The sequence below is a fragment of the Mesoplodon densirostris genome, chromosome 10 (genome assembly GCF_025265405.1).
Source record: "Mesoplodon densirostris isolate mMesDen1 chromosome 10, mMesDen1 primary haplotype, whole genome shotgun sequence".
Classification (NCBI taxonomy): Eukaryota; Metazoa; Chordata; class Mammalia; order Artiodactyla; family Ziphiidae; genus Mesoplodon; species Mesoplodon densirostris.
In genome coordinates this window covers 102,159,972-102,182,848 of record NC_082670.1, presented here as the reverse complement: position 1 = coordinate 102,182,848, position 22,877 = coordinate 102,159,972, and the positions used below count along the sequence as shown (strand labels likewise).

The following is a 22,877-nucleotide window of genomic DNA, read 5'->3' as shown; positions in this document are numbered from 1 at the left end:
CCTTTTTCTGGTGGTTGCATTTAATAAGCTGTTTAACATTTGACCTCTGTGGCCCTTAAGATCTTCATCTGTAAAATTAAGGGGTTTAACTATATAATCTCTAAGATCCCCTTTTAGCTCTGGCATTCTGCAATTCTATGGTTATACTGATGGTGAAATTAAGTAATTTTAAGAGTTGATGAGGATTGAGCATCTATTGAGCTTACTGAGGAAATCAGAGACCTAAAGTTCTTCACTATTGCCTTCCTATAGCTTGATGGTCCAAAACTTGAGGAAAGGATACCAAAGAAGAAAATAGCCATTGTGTCCTTTGACACAGGAGGAAGTGTTTTGGGCTCTCCCAAGTAAACTTTTTTTCTAGACCATCGGTAATGTGTTTGTAAGGAAAGCAACAACCTTAGGGAAGTAAGTTTATAATCAGATAGTAGAAAAAAATGAGATTTTCATTGACTTTGCTATTACCTGTGTGCTAACTATAAGATGGAGACTATAATGAATCGTGTAAGTACATTTCAGATCTTTTAAGTCTAAAATTTTAAAAAGTGAATTAGAAATTTAACACATGAAGTCTTGTATTAGTGCATTTTCTCTGTATACCTTTGTGGTAGACTTGGACAAGTTAGGCTGGAAAAGGTAGAAGACAAACAAGACGATGTGCCTTGTTAATGATCTGCTAAATGTCTCTTCAGTCTTGTAGTTTTATGTTACCTATTGTAGTAATGAATGTGGAAAATTAAATATTGAAAGTAGGAAACTTAATTGATTGTTGTCTTAATACTTCATAAATTCTAATGGAATCAGTATTGCATTTTCTACTGATGAAAAAAAATAATGAGTAAAATGTATGTTAATTACAATATTCAAGAGAAGTAAACAGGAGTTAATCTTCCTAAGTCTATATAAAACAGAGATGAGAGATTATTTTGCTCTATTTTAAACATCCACATTTGAGATTTTAAAGTTTATAGTACTAATTTCTATTTTTTATCATTTTTGGTAATTTTTAATTAAGAATTTTTGGATTTTTTAGATAATGGTTTTTACAAAGGACCAAACAGAAAAGGAAATAGATGAAATTCACAGTAACTATCGTAAGTTATGTTTTCTTTATTTACAAAGAACTTGGGTTACAGTTTTTCATCTTAAGTATTTTTATATTAATGTTTAACACAAACTTTCTTGTTAATATTACTTAAGAGACTGAATTTTGGTTGAGTGTTTACTCAAGACAGTGACCTTTTTTTGTTACTATGTGTGTGCTCTTTGATTTGTGACTAACATTCTACTTTGAGCTTATCACTAAGCACTTTGCAAATATTAATTAGTTGCTCTCAAAGCATCTCTGTGAGAAGAAAATGGGATTAAAATGGAAACATTGCTGACTTGCCATCCTGTCCTCAGGCCAGTGACAGTATTTATGTAAAGAATTTCAGCACTCTGCAGCTTGCATATTTATGCTGAAGATAGTTTTCATTTTATTCATTATTACCAGCTTCCCAACTTTATCGCTTCATTTTCCTTAAATGACCTTTATATGTATCTTTCCCAGTGCTAGCACATTACTGTTTTGTCAATTAGATAGCTGCTTTTTCTTTGGCTGGTTGGTTGGTTTTTAGTTTAAATTTAAATTTAAGTGCCTGGCAAATGGTAGATAGTTAATATTTGCTGAATGAATATTCCACACATGATATGCCTTAGTTGTGCCAAAAGAACTGTGTTTTCTTTTTTCACTTCTTAAGCTTTGAAGGGGCAGATACAGCTGTGATCTGTGTGGGGAGGAAAGAGGAAGTACACAGGCACTAGATGCAGTTGTGATGGCCCGAGCCTTCTCGGAGTGGGGAAAGGAGGCTGGAGGATTCACGGACCGGAGGCTGAACCACAAGAGTTACAGCGCTGGTGCTCTAAAGATAGACAGATGTGATCGATCCTCTTTGATCAACCTTTGGGAAGCCAAAGTAATTTTTCTTGATACAGGAGCTAGAGAATATCAGACAATCACTGAAGTGGCAAAACTAAGGCCTGTAACAATAAGGAAACCAGAAAATGTGCATGGAACAAAAATAATTTAAATCACTAAAGGATGGTATCTAACAATTATGCTACACTAAAGAAAACGTGGGTTAGATATAGGCAAGAAAATATACAAATATCTATTGCCCACCATTTAAATATCTTTAAAAACTTTAATTTGACTAAATAGGTCAACATGTTAAATTAATTCACTTAGCTCTAAAATAAACCTCAGTATATACTTTTTTTTTTTTAAACCTTTTGGGCACTTCCTAAAGCTCAAGCACTTATTATTAGCATTATAGTCTAGTTACAGTTTGATTTAGTATCAGGATCTAAATATACCATTGATGGTTCTTCTGTTTTTTAAACATTTTTATTAATGTTTTAATGTACATGGGTTTTTAATTTTTTTAATTTACTTTTTGGCTGTGTGGGGTCTTTGTTGCTGTGCGCGGGCTTTCTGTAGTTGCGGAGAGCAGGAGCTACTCTTCGTTGCGGTGCACGGCCTTCTCATTTTGGTGGCTTCTCTTGTTGTAGAGCACAGGCTGTAGGCACGTGGGCTTCAGTAGTTGTGGTACACGGGCTCAGTAGTTGTGGCTCGCAGGCTCTAGAGTGCAGGCTCAGTAGTTGTGGTGCACGGGCTTAGTTGCTCCGTGGCTTGTGGGATCTTCCCGGACCAGGGCTCGAACCCGTGTCGCCTGCATTGGCAGGCGGATTCTCAACCACTGCGCCACCAGGGAAGCCCATGTATGTGGTTTTTAATCACATTTCTCTAAGGCTTATTAAAAACTCTGCCTCTCGCCACCTCCTTGTCTCCATCTTCATTTCCTAGAATTAACAACTGTCAAACCTTTTGGCTTTTGTTTTAGTAATTATCTTCATGTTTATAAAAGATTATTCTTTCTGCTATTTCTTGAAGTGTTTCAGTTTTCCATGTTAACAATTGATTGAAGCCCTAATTTGAAAAATGAAAATTTAGCTCTTTTGTACATCCTGACTCTTACCTTCTCCTCCCTCCCAATTTCTGAATATTGTCATAATTTTTTATAAGGTCAGTATTAGTTAGAGACCTTGTATACAGTTTGAACCAGGCAACATACAATACTATGGTTATGAAGTGTGTCAGAGTATGCCACCACCCAAGAATATGCCACCATGACATGTTGCTTTGAGCAGAAGGCAATTGAGAAGCAGCAGAAAGGAAAGCTCTCTGCCTTCCCCCATTTGCCTAAGTGTAGGACACAATTACAAAGGTGTCTGTCCCTCCTCCCCTCTCTATCCCTAGAAGTAAGTTAGTCTTCCTGTTGATGGAGAAGGCTGTGACTTAAATCAGCATAGCAGACTTCACTCTTGTTTACTGTGTTTTTCCTGGCCATCTCCCCATAACTGGCCTCCCACATACCTTTCTTTTTTTTTTTTTTTAAAGTCTAGCTGAAGATGATATTTAAGCCAGTGTTCTAAGTCACCTCCAAGTGGCTTAGAGTTACTTATTTTTCTCTGGGTATCTTCCATATATACATGAGGTATACATGTTAAAAGACATCTGTTTGTTTTTCTCATGTAAATTTGTCTTTTGTTATAAAGCCCCAGCTAAGAACTAAGAAGGTTAGAAGGGAGATTATTTTTTCTTCCCTTACAGTTGTAATTTCTTTTAGGAAAACATTCTATTTTCCCTATAATTAGTAATTTTATTTGCTTAGTTTTCTATTTATCTGATATTAATTTATCTGTTAACTTTCCATGAGAAATGTCAGTGACTTTCTATTACATTGAAACTCATAGATTATTTATCAACTCACTATTTTCTCCAGAACATCTTGCCTGAAGCAGCCCCCAGCCCTTTTCCAGGCTACTGTGCCTGTGCTTTGGGCCTCCTTCATAGCTACCCTGGAATTCCCTTTCACCAGCCTTCTGGGTATTCTCTCCTCCCTCCTGTGTCAGTTCACCTATTTCAGGATCCAAATCTGCCTCTTCTTTTTCCTTGTTTTGGTGGAATACATTTTTCCAGGCAAGTCTCTGGGGAAAAAAAAGGTATATGGAGGAATACTTTTTGAGTCCATACATATAAGCTTTAGTTTCAGGTTATCTTGCTTAAAAAAAGCTTAATTTTATGAATGAGTTACTTTGGTAGTTTTGTGACAATATGTCTTTCTTTAGCAGTCTTTTGGATAGATTTATCTTCATGAGTCCCTCTTTTAGAAGAGGAGAGAAACAGTGAAATCAATTTGAGGCTTAGTTGCAGATCTGTAGAAAGTGTATTTGATACAGAGTTGAATCAAATGAGTTTATTGAGTTACCTGCAGGTTTCAGGTTGCAAATGCTTTTGGTAGGTCTTCTTAATTAAGACTGAATTGCTCCAGTAAGAGGTGGAATCTTAGCCTGAACAAAGTTACTTTACTTGCCTAACTGCCATGACAGACATATTTTGGGGATCTTTACACTCTTCACCTTGGTAAAATATAGTTTTATACGTTGCCAAGAAAAAAAAGACATACCTCTAATGAACACTCTGGGATTACCTCCTGTAACTTTTCCTGAGAGCACCGGCTTAATCCTGTTAAGTAGGCAAGGCATTTTAGCTTAATATGTTCCTTTGTTTTTTTAATTTGGTTATTCATTAATTCAGTAAATATTTATTGAGCATCTACTATGTGCTAGCTGTTCTTCTAGGTAGTGAGTATAGAGCAGTGAGCAAGATACATAAATTTCTCGTCATGGAGCTTATATTCTAATAGCAGACAGATAAATAACAGTAAATCAGCAGATGATTATAACAATTTTAGGTGGCAGATGCTATAAAGGAGAGTAATTTATAGAAATTATGGGGGCATTAGGTAATGTAGTCAAGAAAAGGTTTTTCTTGAGGAGTTGACATTTGAGATGAGTCATAAGTAAAAAAAAAAAAAAAAAAAATCGAAATGGGCTTCCCTGGTGGCACAGTGGTTGAGAATCTGCCTGCCAATGTAGGGGACACGGGTTTGAGCCCTGGTCTGGGAAGATCCCACATGCCGTGGAGCAACTAGGCCCGTGAGCCACAACTACTGAGCCTGCGCGTCTGGAGCTTGTGCTCCGCAACGGGAGAGGCTGTGACAGTGAGAGGCCGGCGCACCGCGGTGAAGAGTGGCCCCCGCTCGCCGCAACTAGAGAAAGCCCTGGCACAGAAACGAAGACCCAACACAGCCAAAAAATAAAATTAAATAAATAAAAAATTAAAAAATGACGTAAAATTAAAAAATACAAAACAAAACAATATCGCTAGCGGAACTTCCCTGGTGGCACAGTGATTAAGACTCTGCGCTTCTAATGCAGGGGGCTTGGGTTTGATCCCCGGTCAGGCGCAGCCAAAAAAAAAAAAAAAATCGAAATGAAAATAAAGGCAGCCATTCACAGAGCCGGAGGAAGAGTACTGCAGGCAGAGGGAGCGTCAGGGGCAGAGGCGCTGAGGTAGACACCGCGTCAGCGGGTGTGAGTAGAGTGTAGTGAGCGAAGCGGAAGAGTGGTGTACAGGGAGGCAGGGCCAGGTCCCGGAAGGAAAGACCTTGTAACAGTGTACTTGGGTTTTATTCTTCCTGCAGTGGGAAGTCATTGGAGAGTTTAGAAAGACAAGTAATATGATTTTATCTATGTCTAAAAAGATGGCATCTGCTGAATAGATAATAAATTGTAAGGTGGCAAGAAATAGTAAGAAAACTAACCTAAAGGCTCTTCACTCAGGCAATATTTATGGATCACCCAGACAGTATTCTAGGTATTGGGAATATAACATTAAAGAAACAGACCAAGTCTCTGCCCACATGGGGCTTACACTCTATTGGGAATAGTCAGACAGTAAACAAACGAGTAAGATGTATCAGATAGTGATAACGTGCTATGAAGAGACTTAAGGTAGGGATAGAAAGTGATGGAGCTGCTGGACCAGAAGGGCTCCTTTAAGAAGGGTGATGTGATGTTTCAGAAGAGACCTGAATGAAGTGAAGCCATTTTAGTAAATTAGGTCAGGGATGTGGCATTTCTAGAGTGGTAGCAGAAGTAAAATACACAATTCAAGGTAAACTTTCAAAGTAGAACCAATAGTACTTTCTGATGAATTTAATATAGGGGGGTGAATAAAAGAGGAATCAAGAATGACCCCTAGCATTTTTGGTTCAAGCACCTGGAGAAGTGATGATGCCATTTACTGAGATGGAGACCAGGGTGAGGATTGTGGATGGGGAAATGGAATCAAAATTCCTATTTTGTCTCTGTTAAGTTTTGGTTTCTAGTGGATATCCAAGTGGAAAATAGAATTAAGTACAAATGGATGAATCTAACTAAAAAGACATGTGCTTTAAAATTGTATACTTAGATACAATTAGCTGGGAGAAGAGTACTGTGGGGAACAGGGCCTAAGGCTAAGCCCTGGGGCACCCCAACGTTTAGAGCAACAATTCTCAGTTCTTTAAGCCTCTGTACACTCTTAAAATTTGCCTAGGGCACCAAAGAGCTTTCATTTATGTGGGTTATAGTTGTTGATATGTATCATATTACAGATTAAAGCTTGGGGGACTTCTGCTTTTGGCCAAGACAGAATAATTGGGACCTGATATACAACAATCCCCCCGCCCCCCTCCAAAAAAAACAACAAACAACCATTGTAAATGGACAAAACATATGAAATAGTTTTCAAGACGTTAGACATTAGGTAACAAAGGAAAGGAATCTCTGAGAGATGGAAAAATTTATTATACGAGCCCTATAATAGAGTTTCTAGGCTGTGGGTCGGGCAGGGAGATCCTAGGCAGAGCTTGGAGGGCTCTGAGTTAAGGAGAAAGAAAGACCAGAGAAACTGAAGGAGCTGAAGTTTGCAAGACAGAGTGCGGAGAGGAGAAAGTTGCACTGAAGAGAGAACCCCGGGGATCTGCAGAAGGTCACCTTGTGGGTTCATTCAGTGCACAAAGTCTGTTCTCTACCATGAGATGAAATCAGATTAGAAATCAGTAACAAAGCCCTCTGGAAGATCACCAATATTTGGAAACTAAATAATACACTTCCAGATAACACATGGGTCTAAGAAAAATTAAAACCAAGAAATTTCAAAAATATTTATTAACTTATTTAAAAACAACAATAAATTTATTACGTTGACATAAATCATAAATAGCATATTTTGGTAAAAAAATAACTTTCCCAGCACAGAAAATTCAAAGTAATTGGAGATTTCTACTCCTAGCCCAGATGGAATAACAGACTGTATTTACTTTTCTCCATTAAAAGCTAGAAAACCAGATGAAATATATAAATCACTGGATTTTCAGATATTGGAAAAAGGTAGCACAGGACTGTTTCCCCTGAGAGAAAGAAAACAAATAAGATGGTGAGCTCTACAGGTCCAGCAGCTTGCAGGCAGCTTTAAGGTCCTGGGTGGGGGAACCTCAAAATAATCACTAAATAGGTACAACAATATAAAATTAACAATATCCTATTGAAATTACCAGGAATTCAAAGAAGAAAAAAAATAACATCCTAGAAAAGAGAAAAATCAATTAATAGAACCAGACCCAGCAATGACAGAGATGATGAAACTAGTAGATAAAAATGTTTAAACAACATTTACAAATATGTTCTTTGTATGAAGAAGGAAGAATGAGGGAGGGTCCTACTGAGTTGAGAAATGGACAGTATTAAAAAAAGACCAAAAAGGGAATTCCCTGGCAGTCCAGTGGTTAGGACTCCTCACTTTCACTGACCCAGGTTTGATCCCTGGTCGGGGAACTAGATCCCAGAAGCCGCACAGTGTGGCCAAAAAACGAAAACAAAAACGAAAAAACAAATGGAATTCCTTAGATGACATACATACTTGAATTGAAAAATATTCTGGCTGAGGTAAATGCAGATTAGGGAATAAATTGAACTGAATGAAAGGACATCATAGCAATGTGTATTGCAGCTAAAGCAATGCTTAGAGGGAAATGTGTAGCATTAAAAGCTTATATTAGAAAAGAGAAGAGGTTTTAAATTTGTTATCTATGCTTTCATCTTAAGAAACTAGAAAAAGAAGGGCAAATTCCATCCTAAGTAAGCAGATGGAAAGTAACAGTGAAGAGCAGAAATCAGTGAAATTGAAGACAGAAAAATAACAGAGAAAATCTATGAAACCACAAGCTGTTTGTAAAGGTCAACAAAATTGGGAGCCCTCTAGCAAGCCTGATTAGGACAAAAAGAGAGAAAGCACAAATTGCCAATATCAGGAATAAAAGAGGGAGAATTACTAAGTATCCTATTGATATTAAAAGAACAGTAAGGGAATATTATGAATAACTTCATGCCAGTCAGTGTGGAAACATACATGAAATGGACAAATTTCTTGAAAGACACAAATTACCAAACCTTACTCAAGAAGAAATAGGTAAGGTTGAATAGCTCTATATCTAGTAAATGAATTGAATTTGCATCCCCAGGAAGAAAACTCCAGATCCAGATGGCATCACTGGTGAATTCTATGAAACACATAAGGAAGGAAATAATACCAATTCTAAAAAATTTTTCTAAAAAATTGAAAAGGAAGGAATACTTCCTACCTCATTTTATGAAGCTAAAGTTTCCATGAAAGTAAAAACCAGACAAGGATGGTATAATAAAAAGTTCTGACCAATATTCCTCATGAACGTAGATGCAAAAATTCTTAACAATATTTTAGTAAATCAAATCCAGCACTACATAAAAAGGATAATGCATTATAACCAAGTGGAATTTATCCTAAGAATGCAAGATTGGTTTAATGTTAGAAAATTAATCAATATAATTCAGTGTATTAACATACTGGAAAAAAAACACTGTATAATTTTATAAGTAGATGCAGAATAAGTATATGTCAAAGTTGAACACCCATTAGTAATAAAAACTGTCACTAAATGAGAATTTCTTTAATCTGGTATAGCAGGGATCCCCAACCCCTGGGCCATGGACCAGTACCAGTCCACGGCCTGTTAGGAACCGGGCCACACAGCAGGAGGTGAGTGGCGGGCGAGCGAGTGAAGCTTCATCTGCCGCTCCCCGTCGCTCCCATTACCGCCTGAACCATCCCCCAACCCTGGTCTGTGGAAAACTTGTCTTCCATGAAATCAGTCCCTGGTGCAAAAAGGTTGGGAACCGCTCTAGTATAGGATATCTGAAAAACGTACAACTAACATCATATTTAATGGTAAAATATTGAATGCTTCTCTTCTGACTAGGAACAGGGTAGAGACGTCTATTCTTACCACTTTTGTTCAGCATTGTACCGTGGGTCCTTGCCAGTGTGATAAGGCAAGAAAGAGAAGTAATATTCAGATTTGAAAGGAAGAAATAAGAGTTTTTGTTCACAGTTGACATGATCATCTTTCACAAATAGTATGAAGCGTAAAAGAAAAAGTGATAAATTATATTTCAATAAAATAAAAGCTTTTACATTCAGAAGACAAATATGAAGGGACTTCCCTGGTGGTCCAGTGGTTAAGACTCCATGTTTCCACTGCAGGGGGCATGGGTTCGATTGCTGGTAAGGAAACTAAGGTCCCACATGCTGCGTGGTGTGACCAAAAAAAAAAAAAAAAAAAAAAAAGACAAATACGAAAATGAAGAAGCAAGTCACAGATTGTGAGAAAATATTGTAAAATTTATATTTGACAAAGTGCTAGTATCTGTATTATATAAAGAACTTTTAAAATTCAATAAGTCCTAGGATGTATTTTTTTAAAGTGCAGATATTTAAACAGATCTTCAGAGGAGATACTCAAATACCAAATAACCGCATGAAAAGATATGGTTATTTTAATGGCAAAAAAGAAAAAAAGAAAGGATAATCCCAAGTGTTGGCCGGATGTAGAGCTAATGGAACTCTCATACATTGTTGGTGAGAATGCAATATGATACAGCCACTTAAATAAACAGTTTAGTAGTCTGTTATAAATGGAAACATAAACCTACCTACCAGTAACTCTACTCCTAGTTATTTACCCAGCAGAAGTGAAAGCATATGTCCACATCTAGATTTTTATTTATTTTTTTTATAAATTTATTTTATTTTATTTATTTTTGGCTGTGTTGAGTCTTTGTCGCTGTGTGTGGGCTTTCTCTAGTTGCGGTGAGCGGGGGCTACTCTTCGTTGCGGTGCGTGGGCTTCTCACTGCGGTGGCTTCTCGTTGCGGAGCATGGGCTCTAGGCTCATGGGCTTCGGTAGTTGTGGCACACGGGCTCAGTAGTTGTGGTGCACGGGCTTAGTTGCTCCGCAGCATGTGGAGTCTTCCCGGACCAGGGCTCAAACCCATGACCCCTGCATTGGCAGGCGGATTCCTAACCACTGAGCCCCTAGGGAAGTCCCAATAGTTTACTTCTTTTTAGAGCTGAATGACGCTCTACTCTCTGGATGTACCACAGTTTATTATCCATTAACCTAACGAAGGACATCTTGGTTTTTTCCTCTTTCCATTTTTAATGCACTCTAGCACTTTTTATCCTATTCTTATTATTGTTTTTTTTTTTTTAAATGCTGGTCTGGATCTACTAAGTTGTTTTCACAACCCACACTCTGTTTCAAAAGCACGGTCCCGTCCTAGGCTTATTTGTATGCAGTGGGAAAGATTCAAATGAGAGGCGGGAAATAGATGATAGAGTAAAGGATAATTGCACATACTGTATCACTGAGAAGGCCTTAGTGATGGAATCCAGAGCATAAATTAGCAGTTGGCCCTTAATTGCAGCAAGGATCGCCATTTCATGCTAACTGCCAGGAAGATAGATCATGTGTGCACAGATGAAGTAGTGGTAGTTGGAAGACGACAGAGTTCCTGTTAGAACTTTTCTGTATTTTCAAAGTAGTGTGAGCCCAACTGAGAAGGGAGTGTTGGAGGTTTGGAGAAAGTATGAAGTCGACATTTTGGAGAATTGTAAAGCAAAGTTTACTTGAGAAATGTAGAAAAGTTGTACGATAGTGCTGAGTGGTTGTTTGAGACTTACGGTCATGAATTTAAAGTGAGGCTAGTCAGTTCAGGTTAAATGAATAAATCCTGAGTGAATGTTACCCTTTACTGTTGATCTGTTCTTCATCCATGTTTGCTGCGTGGGTGTCATAGGTAGTTGGGGAAAAAAGACATGAGATTTTACTTTGGGAGACACTGACTTCAGACTCACTCTGTGATTTAAAGTAGATGAGTATGTATCTCAGTGACATCACTTTAGAGGCTTGAGTCTCCCACTCTTGGGATCCTGGTTTTGGTGCACCCCTGGGTTCATGGGCAGACCCAGAGATACTCTGGCTGTAAAAGCTGCTCTAAAAAAAGAGCAGGTGAGGTGGTCGGGGCATGAAGGGCTTGACTTGGCACTAGAAAAGATTGTGGTATTTCAACTTGGTGAGGCAGAAAGGGTGGTATGATTCAAGTATTAAAAATCTTGAAGAGTATGACTTGGTTCATCGTGGGCTTATTCCTCAGCTCCTACCACTATCTGAACCACTTAAAACTTTTAAGAGGTAAATTCAGGGCACTGAGCCAGCAGAACTGAGACTTTAAAGTTCTCCCTGCCAAATGGCAGAACTCCTAAAACGAGGTGGAGAAATGAGTGGGAACAATTTTATTAGTGATAATCTCTTGGCATTGTTCATTTTTTGAGGGGTTATTGGACTTCTTGGGCCAAAGCCAAAGCTGTGGTTGCCATTTACTTTTTGGTTTCCAGCCTAGCTGTAGGGGTAATTAGATTTAAAAAGAAAATCTCTTCTAAACCTGGGATTTTATTACTTCAGAAGATAAAGTCATTAAGCCTCCTTACCTGTTATGAGATTACTTTAGCAGGTTTCTTGAGTCATTCTAAATCTACAATCCATAAGTACACAATGGAGGAGCCTTACTAGCAGGAGAAGCCTCACTAGCAGAATGGCCCAGGCTGATCTGCTTAAATTATGCAGACCCCATAGTGCTGTGTTACCCTTGCCTAACACAAACTACATAAGGATAGCAGTGGTGGTAGCCCATTGATTCCGGGGAGCTGAACAAGTACAAAGTAATCGTTCTCAAATGTATAGAGTTAAATAGGACTTAAAAGAAATCACCTAGCTTGTATTCTACATGAGACCTCACCTATTTCTGAAGAGCTAATTTTTTCTAGTAATCTTTATGGGCAGCTTATATGTTGCTGAAATTTTAACCAGTCTCTTATTTAAAATTTACCAGACACTTTGCAACCCAACACATTAGTTTCACTGGGAGTTTTCATACACATACCATGCACATAAATATGTTGGAATTAGGAGCATTCTCCCTAATGTCCAAAGAACAGTCACATGTATAGGTCAGGAATATTGAAATGAATATGCAAATGGAGGGAAAACTGGCTTTTTCCAGAGGGGGACGGAAGTCAATCGAACCTTCACCAGACAGGATTCTGCTTGTCTGTAGACAAGAATTGTTTTCTATTGTGGTCAGTTATCTACAATTTACAGAACTGTAACATAGCTCAAGGGCAGTGGATGACTGGAATCCTGGAAGGGTGGCTCTAGAAAATGCATAGTTTTCAACCGAAGCACAAATTTTCCCCTAAACCCAGTTATTCATGGTATTGCACTACAGGGAAAATGATGATTATTGGTGGAAAACAGTCTCAAAACTTTGACTACTAGCAGTATGAATCTTTCTAAAATGTATTTTTATAGGATCTACAACATCATTTTGGACCATGACTTCAGTGTTTAAGGTTGCTAGATAAGTAAGTACAGCCTCAGCTGTTTGAACCATGGTTCAGAATCACAAATAGATGTGTTCAAGTCCATGCTTGAATGACGAACGGCTACTCTTTATTGACTAAATTAATGTACATTAATAATGGTGACCTGGAGGTCAGGCTTAAATTATCTTCAGAGGTGTTAAAGTAGTAGTAAATTAAGATTGGTTAATTATAACATCCTAAGATAAGGTAGATTGGTGGTGGTGGGGATCTTAGATTATTCAAGGGGTTCTGATAGGAAACAGGCAAGAAATGTGAAGGAAAAAGGGGAAATTAAAGTAGATATCCTATGTTTTTATCCAACTTTCCTAGAAGCTTCTGCTTTTATACCCAGTTAATGTTCTTCCTCTTATTACTCGGTTGTGTCTGGGAAGTTAGAATGGTGTCTTTTGGTTATATTTAAGAAAACAGCATCTTTCATGCTCTATCAAAAAGCCTTTTTAAAAGAGTGGGATATGGGAAGAAACCTACAGTTGCGAACTAGGAATATCATGTTTCAAGTTTGTATCTGAGGAACGGGGAAGATATAAAAGAATGCTTCCTCAGCTCCCCAGGCCTCTTAAGTTCCTTGTGTGTCCAAAGAGTGCTGTTCTTGAGCAAGCTTGTGTTATTCTTGATGTTCAGTCCATCGGTTGTAGACATGTAACTTTTATAGTCCTTGATTTACTGAGAAGATCTTTTGAATTTCAGGTATAAAACATCAGAATGAATTTCAGCGTCTGGTGGATCAAGCCAAAAAAGGATATAAGAAAACTGTTGGAATGTCAAAAAAAAAAGTAACAGAAGAAGAAGATGAATCTACAGAAAAGCTATTATCTGTATGCGTGGGTAAGAGACTTTAACTAAAAACAGAAGTATATGGAATTTTATCATTTTTAATATCAAAAGGAAAAAACCAAAGGAATTTACTTTGGATTTAATTGGTATTTGAAATGGGCAAAAGTACTTTTAGACATATAGCAGTTGTTGGATGTAAACTAGGTTTATTACTCTGCGAAGAATGATCGTGGAGATGTCCTGAAGACACAGTTTCTAAAATCTGTCTTCCTTTCCATTAATGAGAAATCAGAAGTTTTTTAGTTGTTTAAGCTTGAGGTATAGGATTTATTGCTGCAGATCCTTAAGTATCCTACAAAGAGAATAAATTATTTTTATTATAGGTCACTGGTATTAACTTTGGATGGAATGTTCTGCTGAAATATCTAAGGCTAATACATAGCACATTCCAAATTCAACCCATTTTAAAATTTGAGATTGATATTATATTTATGTTGCCAGGACTTTGGGCCAGTGAACAAAAAACAATCATAATGGAGGAAAGTGAACAAGAAAACTATTTATTATTTTTTCTTTATTGTGATAAAAATATACAAAAATATTGATCATTTTAACCATTCATAAATGTACAATTCAGTGGCATTAAGTACATTCACAGTGTTGTGTCACCATCACCACTATTACACCCAAAACTTTTTCATCATCTCCAGCGAAAACTCTGTACCCATTAAATAATAACTCTTCCACTTTCCCCACCATTGCTTGGTAATCTCTGGTCTACTTTATGTGTCTATGAATTTGCTTATTCTAGGTACTTCATATAAGTGGAATCATGTATTATTTGTCCTTCTTTGTCAGCTTATTTCATTAAGCATAATGTTTTCAAGGTCCCCATGTTGTAGCATATATCAAAATTTCATTACTTTTTATGGCTGAATTCCATTGTATCTATATACCACATTTTGTTTATCCATTCGTCTGTAATGAGTTATTTTCACCTTTTGGCAGTTGTGAATAATGCTGCTGTGTGCATTGGTGTTCATGTATCTGTTCAAGTCTCTGCTTTCCATTCTTTTGGATAGGTACCTAGCAATGGAATTTCTGGTTCACATAGTAATTCTTCGTTTACCTTTTCAGAAACCACCAAACTATTTTCCATAGTGACTGCACCATTTTACATTTCCACCAGCAATGCTTGAGGATTCCAATTTCTCTATATGCGTGTCAACACTCGTCATTTTCCTTTTTTTTTTTTTTTTTTTACTGTAGCCATCTTGGTAGATGTGAATTTGTATCTCATTGTGATTTTTTGATTTGTATTTTTCTAATGTCTAATGATGTTTAGCATCTTTTTATATGGTTAGTGGCCATTTGTTTTTCTTCTTTGGAGCAATGTCTGTTCAAGTCTTTTGCCCATTTTTTAATTGGCTTGTTTTTTTGTTGAGTTTTAAGAGTTCTTTAAATATTTTGAATATTAATCCGTTATATATATGATTTGCAAATATTTTTCAGCTTTTTTTCTGGGTTGTCTTTCTGTTTTCAGGATAGTATCTTTTGATGCATAGAGTGCTTTATTTTGATGAAGACCAGTTTATCAATTTTTTCTTTTGTTGCTTGTGCTTCTGCTGTTATAGTCATGAAGTTGTTGCAAAATCAGTGTCATGAAGATTTTCCTATGTGTTTCCTCCGAAGAGTTTTATAGTTTTAGCTCTTATGTTTAGGTCTGTGGTCCACTTTGAGTTAATTTTTGTATATGGTGTAAGTAACGGTCCATCTTCATCTTTTTGTATGTAGATAATCCAGTTTTCTGAGCACCATTTGTTAAAAAGACTGTCCTTTCCCTGTTGAATGCTTTTGACATCCTTGTTGAAAATCAATTGACCATGTATGTGAGGGTTTATTTCTGTACTCTGTGTTCTATTTAGTTGGTCTGTATGTCTATCCTTACACCAGTGCTATACTGTTTTAATTACCATAGCTTTGTAACAAATTTAAGAGTTGGAAGGTATGAGTCCTCCAACTTTATTCTTCCTTTTCAAGGTTGTCTTGGCCATTTGGTTCCCTTGAGAGTCCATGTGAATGTTATGATGGATTTTTCTATTTCTGCAAAAAGTGCCATTGGGATTGCATTGATTAGTTGCTTTGGTTAGGTGACATCTTAACAATATTAAGTCTTCCGTTCCATGATCACAGGATGTCTGTCATTCATTTTTGTCTTTTTAAAAATTACTTTCAACAATGTTTTGTAGTTTTCAGCATGCAAGTCTTTCACCTCCTTGGTTAGATTTATTTCTAAGTGTTTTATTCTTTCAGTGCTATTGCGTTCTTTATTTTTGTCCTCAGTTCTCTTGGTGTCATGTAGTACGTTGCTGCCTGAGTATAAGTATATACTTCATGGTCTTTGTGAACAAGTTAAATTTGTTCATGCGGTTGTTAAAGGAGATTGTCAGAGAGTAGTTGAGGTCCTGAGAAAATCTGGCTTAATATCTCGGATTAAGAGAATATTTTTGTTTATTGCCTGAATCTCTTTTGAAAATGATTCATTGCTTGTAGTCAGGGGTGGTGTATTCTTTGTGTATGTGCACATGAGTATTGCTCTGTCTGGGGTTCAGAGATGAGTGCTGCTGGTAGATAGCTGTGCGTGAACACATGTGTCTGGGAGGGGTGGGGACTGTGAGAGAGAGGCAGACAGACTGGCACAGACCAAAAGGTTGGGCTTTTTTTTTTTTTTTTTTTTTGCGGTACACGGGCCTCTCACTGTTGTGGCCTCTCCCGTTACGGAGCACAGGCTCCGGACGCGCAGGCTCAGCGGCCATGGCTCACGGGCCCAGCCGCTCCGCGGCATGTGGGATCTTCCCAGACTGGGGCACGAACCCGTGTCCCCTGCATCAGCAGGCGGACTCTCAACCACTGCGCCACCAGGGGAGCCCAGGTTGGGCTTTTTATAGCATCATACAACCAGTGTAACTTTTGCTCTTTAGAGTAAACTTGCTCATTAAAGTGCCAATATAAGTGAACAAGGTATGTGTCCTGTTAAGTAAAACCTTCATCTGTTTTTGTTACTTTACGTTTCTTTAGGGAGGTTTAATGTCGGGGCCTCATGTTTTCGGCTTTATTTGGAGTTCTGTCCTGAGATCCATGGGCAGATATAAAGGATAACTGACTTTCATTGCCCACAGTTGTTGAATGATATTTGTCTGCAAGAGGGAATTTATCCTGTAGAAGCTTATATAAGATGGGAAGAAGTAAGAGAAGAATATAAATCAGGTGCAAAAATAAAAGGTAGTTTTATGTTGAGTTCCTGCTCCCTGGTTTGCCGGCTTGATTGCATTCTCCCAGCCAGTTGAGTGATAGAGTTGCCTGGGTTCACCGGGTTTACTGGGTGATTGATTCCTCTCAACCTGGTCCTAGGTGTCTGTTTAAAAGAGAATATCCTAGAGATCCTGGATGGTCCTCTTAGTTAACTGCTTGTTTCTCTTTCCCAGATAAACATTAGAGGGTACAGTTTTGTTTTGGTAATGAGCAGGCTTAGCGAAAGCCAGACAACATCAGGAGCTTATTTTTAGAAATTATTCTCTTGTGTGATGTACGCTGTTCACGAGTGTAACAAAAACTTATAATTATTTCTGGAAAAATCTTGACCATATGGAGTTGGAAAGGTTTTTGTTTGTTTGTTTGAAGAATCTGTCTTATTCTTTTTCCATAAACTTTATCTTTATAACAAAACCTTGACAGTTCTTGTTGGTGTCCTTTGTTAAAGGTCACTTGCCTCCACAAGTGCATGAGTGATGTGTGAAAGCTCTTCTTCTCTGTGAGCAAACACACGAAAGGGGGCTCTATCCCAGTAGCACGTGTCAGGCATGTCAAGAACTGACTTGGTCCCTGAATCTTAAAGCCAGCACAAGTGAAGTCCCAGCAGAGCCCTGAAACACATCGTGAGGGAGGGGCCTGGACACTGAAGAATCCTGCACAGAGATGATTTTCTGCACTCATATTCACAGATATTTGGTCACATCTGCATGTCATATTCCTGCAAACACTGTGTCTGCATCCCCCCAGCTTTCCTGGGCCTTTATCTTTATCTGCAATAAGAGACCTCGGAAAGTGAGAATATGACAAGGGATGTGTAGAAATGTGACATGTGTTGGATCAAACAGATATATTGGTTATGTCGGGTTAGTTTTTCTCTTCCCCAGTGAATATTAGATTCTGTGTAACAGATTCAGAAAAATGTCCAGATGCATTCACTACCATTCAGCAGTCAGTGACAAATATTGTGGTTCTCTTATTAATTGAATCTTTAATCCTTTTTTGTCATGTTTCTTATGTTTATCACTAGTCTCTGATCTGTGAAATATTCAGGAATTCTTTAGTAATACTGTAAATAAAAGGCTCATTAGAATTAAAAGGTTCTCCCTGCTCCTGGTTTTAAAGAACATTTTATTTTTGAATTAATTAATCTGGAAATACATTGCGTGGACAGTATAACCAGATAGCACCAGTGTAGTGCTAATTCTTATTCTCTGGCTGTCACTAGAGTTTTGGAATCAGTGTTCCATAAACTTCTATTTTACCAAATAGCAATATTAAATGTTGTGGAAGTAATAAATATACAGAGGTTGTAAATTTTAAGGTACTCTTAAATGTTTATTTTTTTTCTTTCTTTCATTTCTTTTTTCCTTTTTAGGACAGGAAGATAATAAAATGAAATTTTCAGATATGCCCTCGGTAACAAACCACGTCCCTCAGTCAAAGCTGGACTCCCCAGGGAAACTAGAGCCTGACAGACCAGATGATTCTTCCATTTGTACTGATATTCAAGAGGAAGCTCCTTCTTCACCAGAGTCAGATTCATGCAATAGGTAAGAAACTTGCAGTAGTTGATTATTTTAAATTTCTGTTTTCTGTGCATGCTAAGAGACCAACAAAAATAACCAGAAAATAGCTTTGAGGCCTGGTGCCATTCCTCATCTCCTTCCATTGTCTCCTGCTGCTTTGTAGGGTTCACAAAGGGATCAGGGCAGGATGTGGGGAGTATGTGCAGCAGTCACTGGGGACTTTGTCTTCTGCTCTGTAGGCTTTTTTTTTTTTTTTTAATTATTTTTAATTTTTACTGGAGTATAGTTGATTTACAATGTTGCATTAGTTTCTGCTGTACAGCAAAGTGAATCTGTTATACATATATCCACTCTTTTTTAGATTCTTTTCCCATATAGGCCATTATGAGTATTGGGTAGAGTTCTTTGTGCTATGCAGTAGGTCCTTATTAGTGATCTGTTTTATATATAGTAGTGTGTATATGTCAATCCCAGTCTTCCAACTTTATCCCTTCCCCCTCCCCCCTTATCCTGTAGTAACCATAAGTTTTTTTTCTGCATCTGTAACTCTATTTCTCTTTTGTAGATAAGTTCATTTGTACCCTTTTCTTAGATTCCACATATAAGCAATATCATGCGGTATTTGTCTTTCTCTGTCTGACTTACTTCACTCAGTATGACAATCTCTCAGTCCATCCATGTTGCTGCAAATGTAGCCTTTATATAGATATTTTTCCTAGAGTTAGAAAAGAGAGCATGACTGGCAGTGAAATTTTGATCAAGAGAATGAGTGAAGGAGATAAACACAGCTATACTAGAAAGTAGAGGTGGCCAGAAAGACAAAAGAAAGAAAAATTTACTTGAGCAAATAGAATGGAAGGGGAACCTTTTACAATGAGAGATTTGGAGGTGAGTCATTTTTCCAGATTTTTTAAAAGACAATTTAAGAAGATGATGTGTTTTTGAAAGATGACATAGTGTTGTGTTATAGCTACCATTTTGTGTTCTCGTGATTCACTTTATATGATAAATGCTACCCATGTTTCTACCTCATCTTTATAACTTTTTTTAGTAGATGCAGCATTCTGTTGGGTTTCTGTACCATAATTGACCAAACTTTTAAATTTCTATTGTATTTCTACATCTTCTTCAGTGTTTTTTATACTTACACACCTAAAGCTGTGGTAGCTCTCCCTATAGGAAGTCTTTTGTTTCTAATGAATTACTCCCTTAACTTTAGCATCATTTTGACCTTGGTAGGTGGTGTTGTTGCCTTCTGAATGAATTGTACCAGTTTTAAATGCTAACAGCAACATGTTATTTAATCTTTGGTATTTGTTCATTTAAAAATTGTTCACAGTACTCTAGAATGATAGGTTATGTCCAAACTAAAATATCAAATTAAGAAGAAATTTTTTTATGAGAAGAACATACCCAAGGACCCTCTGCTTTCCTAGGGTTCTTGGAAAACAGCTTCAGGTTATTCAGAATCAAGTATCAGGAAGGGAAAATCTTCTCATTTTGCCCCGAACATTTTCAAGATCAGATCGGGATCAGTTTTATCCCTAGTTGGGTAAAGGCAGAACATACGGTAGCCCGAGTTTCTGCAAGACTGTGGCTCTGCTGCACAGTTACTCTGGATCAGGCCATTCCTGTAAGTTCATTGGGTAGTGTTTGTTTTTAAACACAAAACTTATCGGAGTACAGGGTAGAAATGGAGGAGAAACAGAATTCAGGGAAATAAGAGTGAGTTTTTAACCATAGTCACGAGATGCCCGAATGTTCTGGAATGCCAGGATGAAATGGGACATTTTTATAAATTTGGAGTGGAGGGTGGAATGGAGGAAAATGAAAGGGGAGACACATGGCAGCCAGATGTATTTTTATCTTGTGATGAGAGTGTGGGAAACAGGATGAGTTTGTTGGAGGTCTTGGCCTCAGACAGACTTATAGGGTTATTAAACCATTTAATTTCTTTTAAAGTAGGCTCTTATATTCTTCCACACTTTAACTAGTTATGCATGTATATACATCTACACACACACACACACACACACACACAATACACCCATGACCAGTGGAACTACCTGCTAATTGCGAATTTTTAGCAGCTTTATTGAGATATAATTTACGTACCATACAATTCACTCATTTAAGTGACAATTCAATGGTTCTTACTGTGTTGCCGAAGTTGTGCCACCATCACCACAATTTTAGAGCCTTTTCATCACCCCGAAAAGAAACCTCATCCCCATTAGCAGTCACTCCACGGTTCCTCCCAACTCTGCTAGCTCCTGGCAACTACTGATCTACTCTGTCTCTATTGATTGGCCTGTTTTGGACATTTCATATAAACAGGATCATACAATATGTGGTCTTTTGTAACTGGCTTCTTTTACTTAGTATACTGTCTGCAAGGTTTATCCATTTTGTATCATGTTTCAGTACTATATTCCTTTTTCTTTCTAAATTATATTCCATTGTATGGATATGCATTTTATTTATTCATTTACTAGTTGATGGACGTTTGGGTTGTTTCTAATTGTAGTTTTAACAAGGACAAAAATCATCGACTTTGTTTGCACACTTTGGAAACTTAGCTTTAGAGACCAAATATGAGGATTTGCGTGGCTTGCCTTGAGAAATCGGTCAGTGTCTGGTACTCATATCTCAAATATAAAGAAGTGTTACACACATTGTGAATATTAAATATGTTAAACTTTAAAATTTTAATTTAATTAAGTACCCTTTTATACCCTCCTTTTAATTTGCCCTATCATTTTATCAGTCTAAGGTTTTTTACATTTAAAATGTTGAGTCTGGGGCTTCCCTGGTGGCGCAGTGGTTGAGAGTCTGCCTGCCAATGCAGGGGACACGGGTTCGTGCCCCGGTCCGGGAAGATCCCACATGCCGCGGAGCAGCTGGGCCCATGAGCCATGGCCGCTGAGCCTGCGCATCCGGAGCCTGTGCTCCGCAACAGGAGAGGCCACAGCAGTGAGAGGCCTGCGTACCGCAAAAAAAAAAAAAAAAAAAAATGTTGAGTCTGTTCCTTATATAAGACCTAGAAACTCAGGCTAAAGGGAGAGTGGGAGTGCAGTGGTATTTGCTTTGATACCAGGGCAGACCACTGGGCAGCCGATTCCCAAGTGAACTGTGAAGGAGGAAGTGTGCAGGGGGAGCAGCCGTGGTGCAGCAGGAAAGTCCAGGCTTACATTTGAGTGGCTTCGGGTCAGGATCTGCTGGGTGATTTGGGAGTCAATCTTTTGAAGTCCGTTTCCATAGCTATGAAAAGCATGTATAAATATCTTCTATCTCAGATCTGTTGGAAAGATGAAATGAGATAATAGATGTGAGAGTCTTTGATAAATATATGATTACTCTGGTTTTATAAAGACCAAATCAATTGAATTTTCTTCAGTAATACTGCAAAACCTGGGTCTCTAGGACTGGATATTTCAGCAATGCTTTCGTAGTCCTCTATTCCTTCATTCTAATTCTTAAGCTATTATATCATAGAGTAAATCCCACAATTTATCTTTTTCTTTTCCTACTTCCGTTCTGAACTTTAGAAAGTTGTGAGCCTGGGCTAATTAGTTCCATTGAAAATTCATTTAATTCAGCCTCAGCTGGGTGCTCACCACCTAATTTACTCCTTATTGCATTTCCAACCCAGTTGCCTGTGTCTGTTTCCTCACTTTGAATGAACACCTTGTCTCCCAGTTCACCAAGGCAGCTAATCTGACCTGTCTCCAGATCTTCCTTTCCATTTTAAGGTTTCTTGTAATTTCTGACCACTTCTTTCCTGTTAATTGTAAGAGAAAGATATATTTCTTAATACATTTCTAAAGACATATTCTTTTTTGTTTGTTTTTGTTTTTGTTTTTGTTTTTTGCAGTACACGGGCCTCTCACTGCCGTTCCCTCTCCCATTGCGGAGCACAGGCTCTGGACGCGCAGGCTCAGCGGCCATGGCTCACGGGCCTAGCCGCTCCGCGGCATGTGGGATCTTCCCGGACCGGGGCACGAACCCGTGTCCCCTGCATCAGCATATTCTTTCTTAAGAAGAATTCATCCACCTCCTCTGAGACTTTGCTCCATCACTCATGTCTTAAGTTTGCTCTCAGATGACCCTTTTTCGTAGCCCTTCCTCTGATCTCTTATTCTTCCCACTATGCAGGAAGTAATTTTGACTTCCTCTGTGAATTCCTGTAGCAGCGTCTCTGAATTCCATAGCAGTTTGTCTAAATCAGATCTTGCCTTGTATTATAGTTATTTGACTATCCTTGTCCTTCCTATTATTACTCATCAAAGTCCTTAAGAATTGAGTCTGTCACTCATTTAAGAAAAAAAATCTCCTGCTTCGGGTCACTACACAACCATTATTAAGTGAAGGATTTCTTGATTCTAAGGTGTACATTTTCTGTTTTACATTTTAATGTCTGAAGTTGTGATAGGTACAGTGATCAATGGTGTTTTACAGTTGCTGCCAGCCCGGTGGTAGTTGTGATATACTTGCCAGTGTGTGAGTTTCAGTTGAGTT

The 22,877-nt window shown here is 37.9% G+C and overlaps 1 protein-coding gene across 8 annotated transcripts in view; it reads left to right on the top strand.

Moving 5' to 3' along the window:
- RAD18 (RAD18 E3 ubiquitin protein ligase) overlaps positions 1 to 22,877 on the top strand; it is a 114,624-nt gene that overhangs the window by 62,150 nt on the left and 29,597 nt on the right. For all 8 annotated transcript variants that reach the window (XM_060110951.1, XM_060110950.1, XM_060110948.1 and 5 more), the window contains 3 exons: positions 1,031 to 1,091; positions 13,435 to 13,572; positions 18,209 to 18,383. In XM_060110951.1, coding sequence (XP_059966934.1) covers positions 1,031 to 1,091; positions 13,435 to 13,572; positions 18,209 to 18,383 — 374 coding nt within the window. The remainder of the gene's footprint in view (positions 1 to 1,030; positions 1,092 to 13,434; positions 13,573 to 18,208; positions 18,384 to 22,877) is intronic.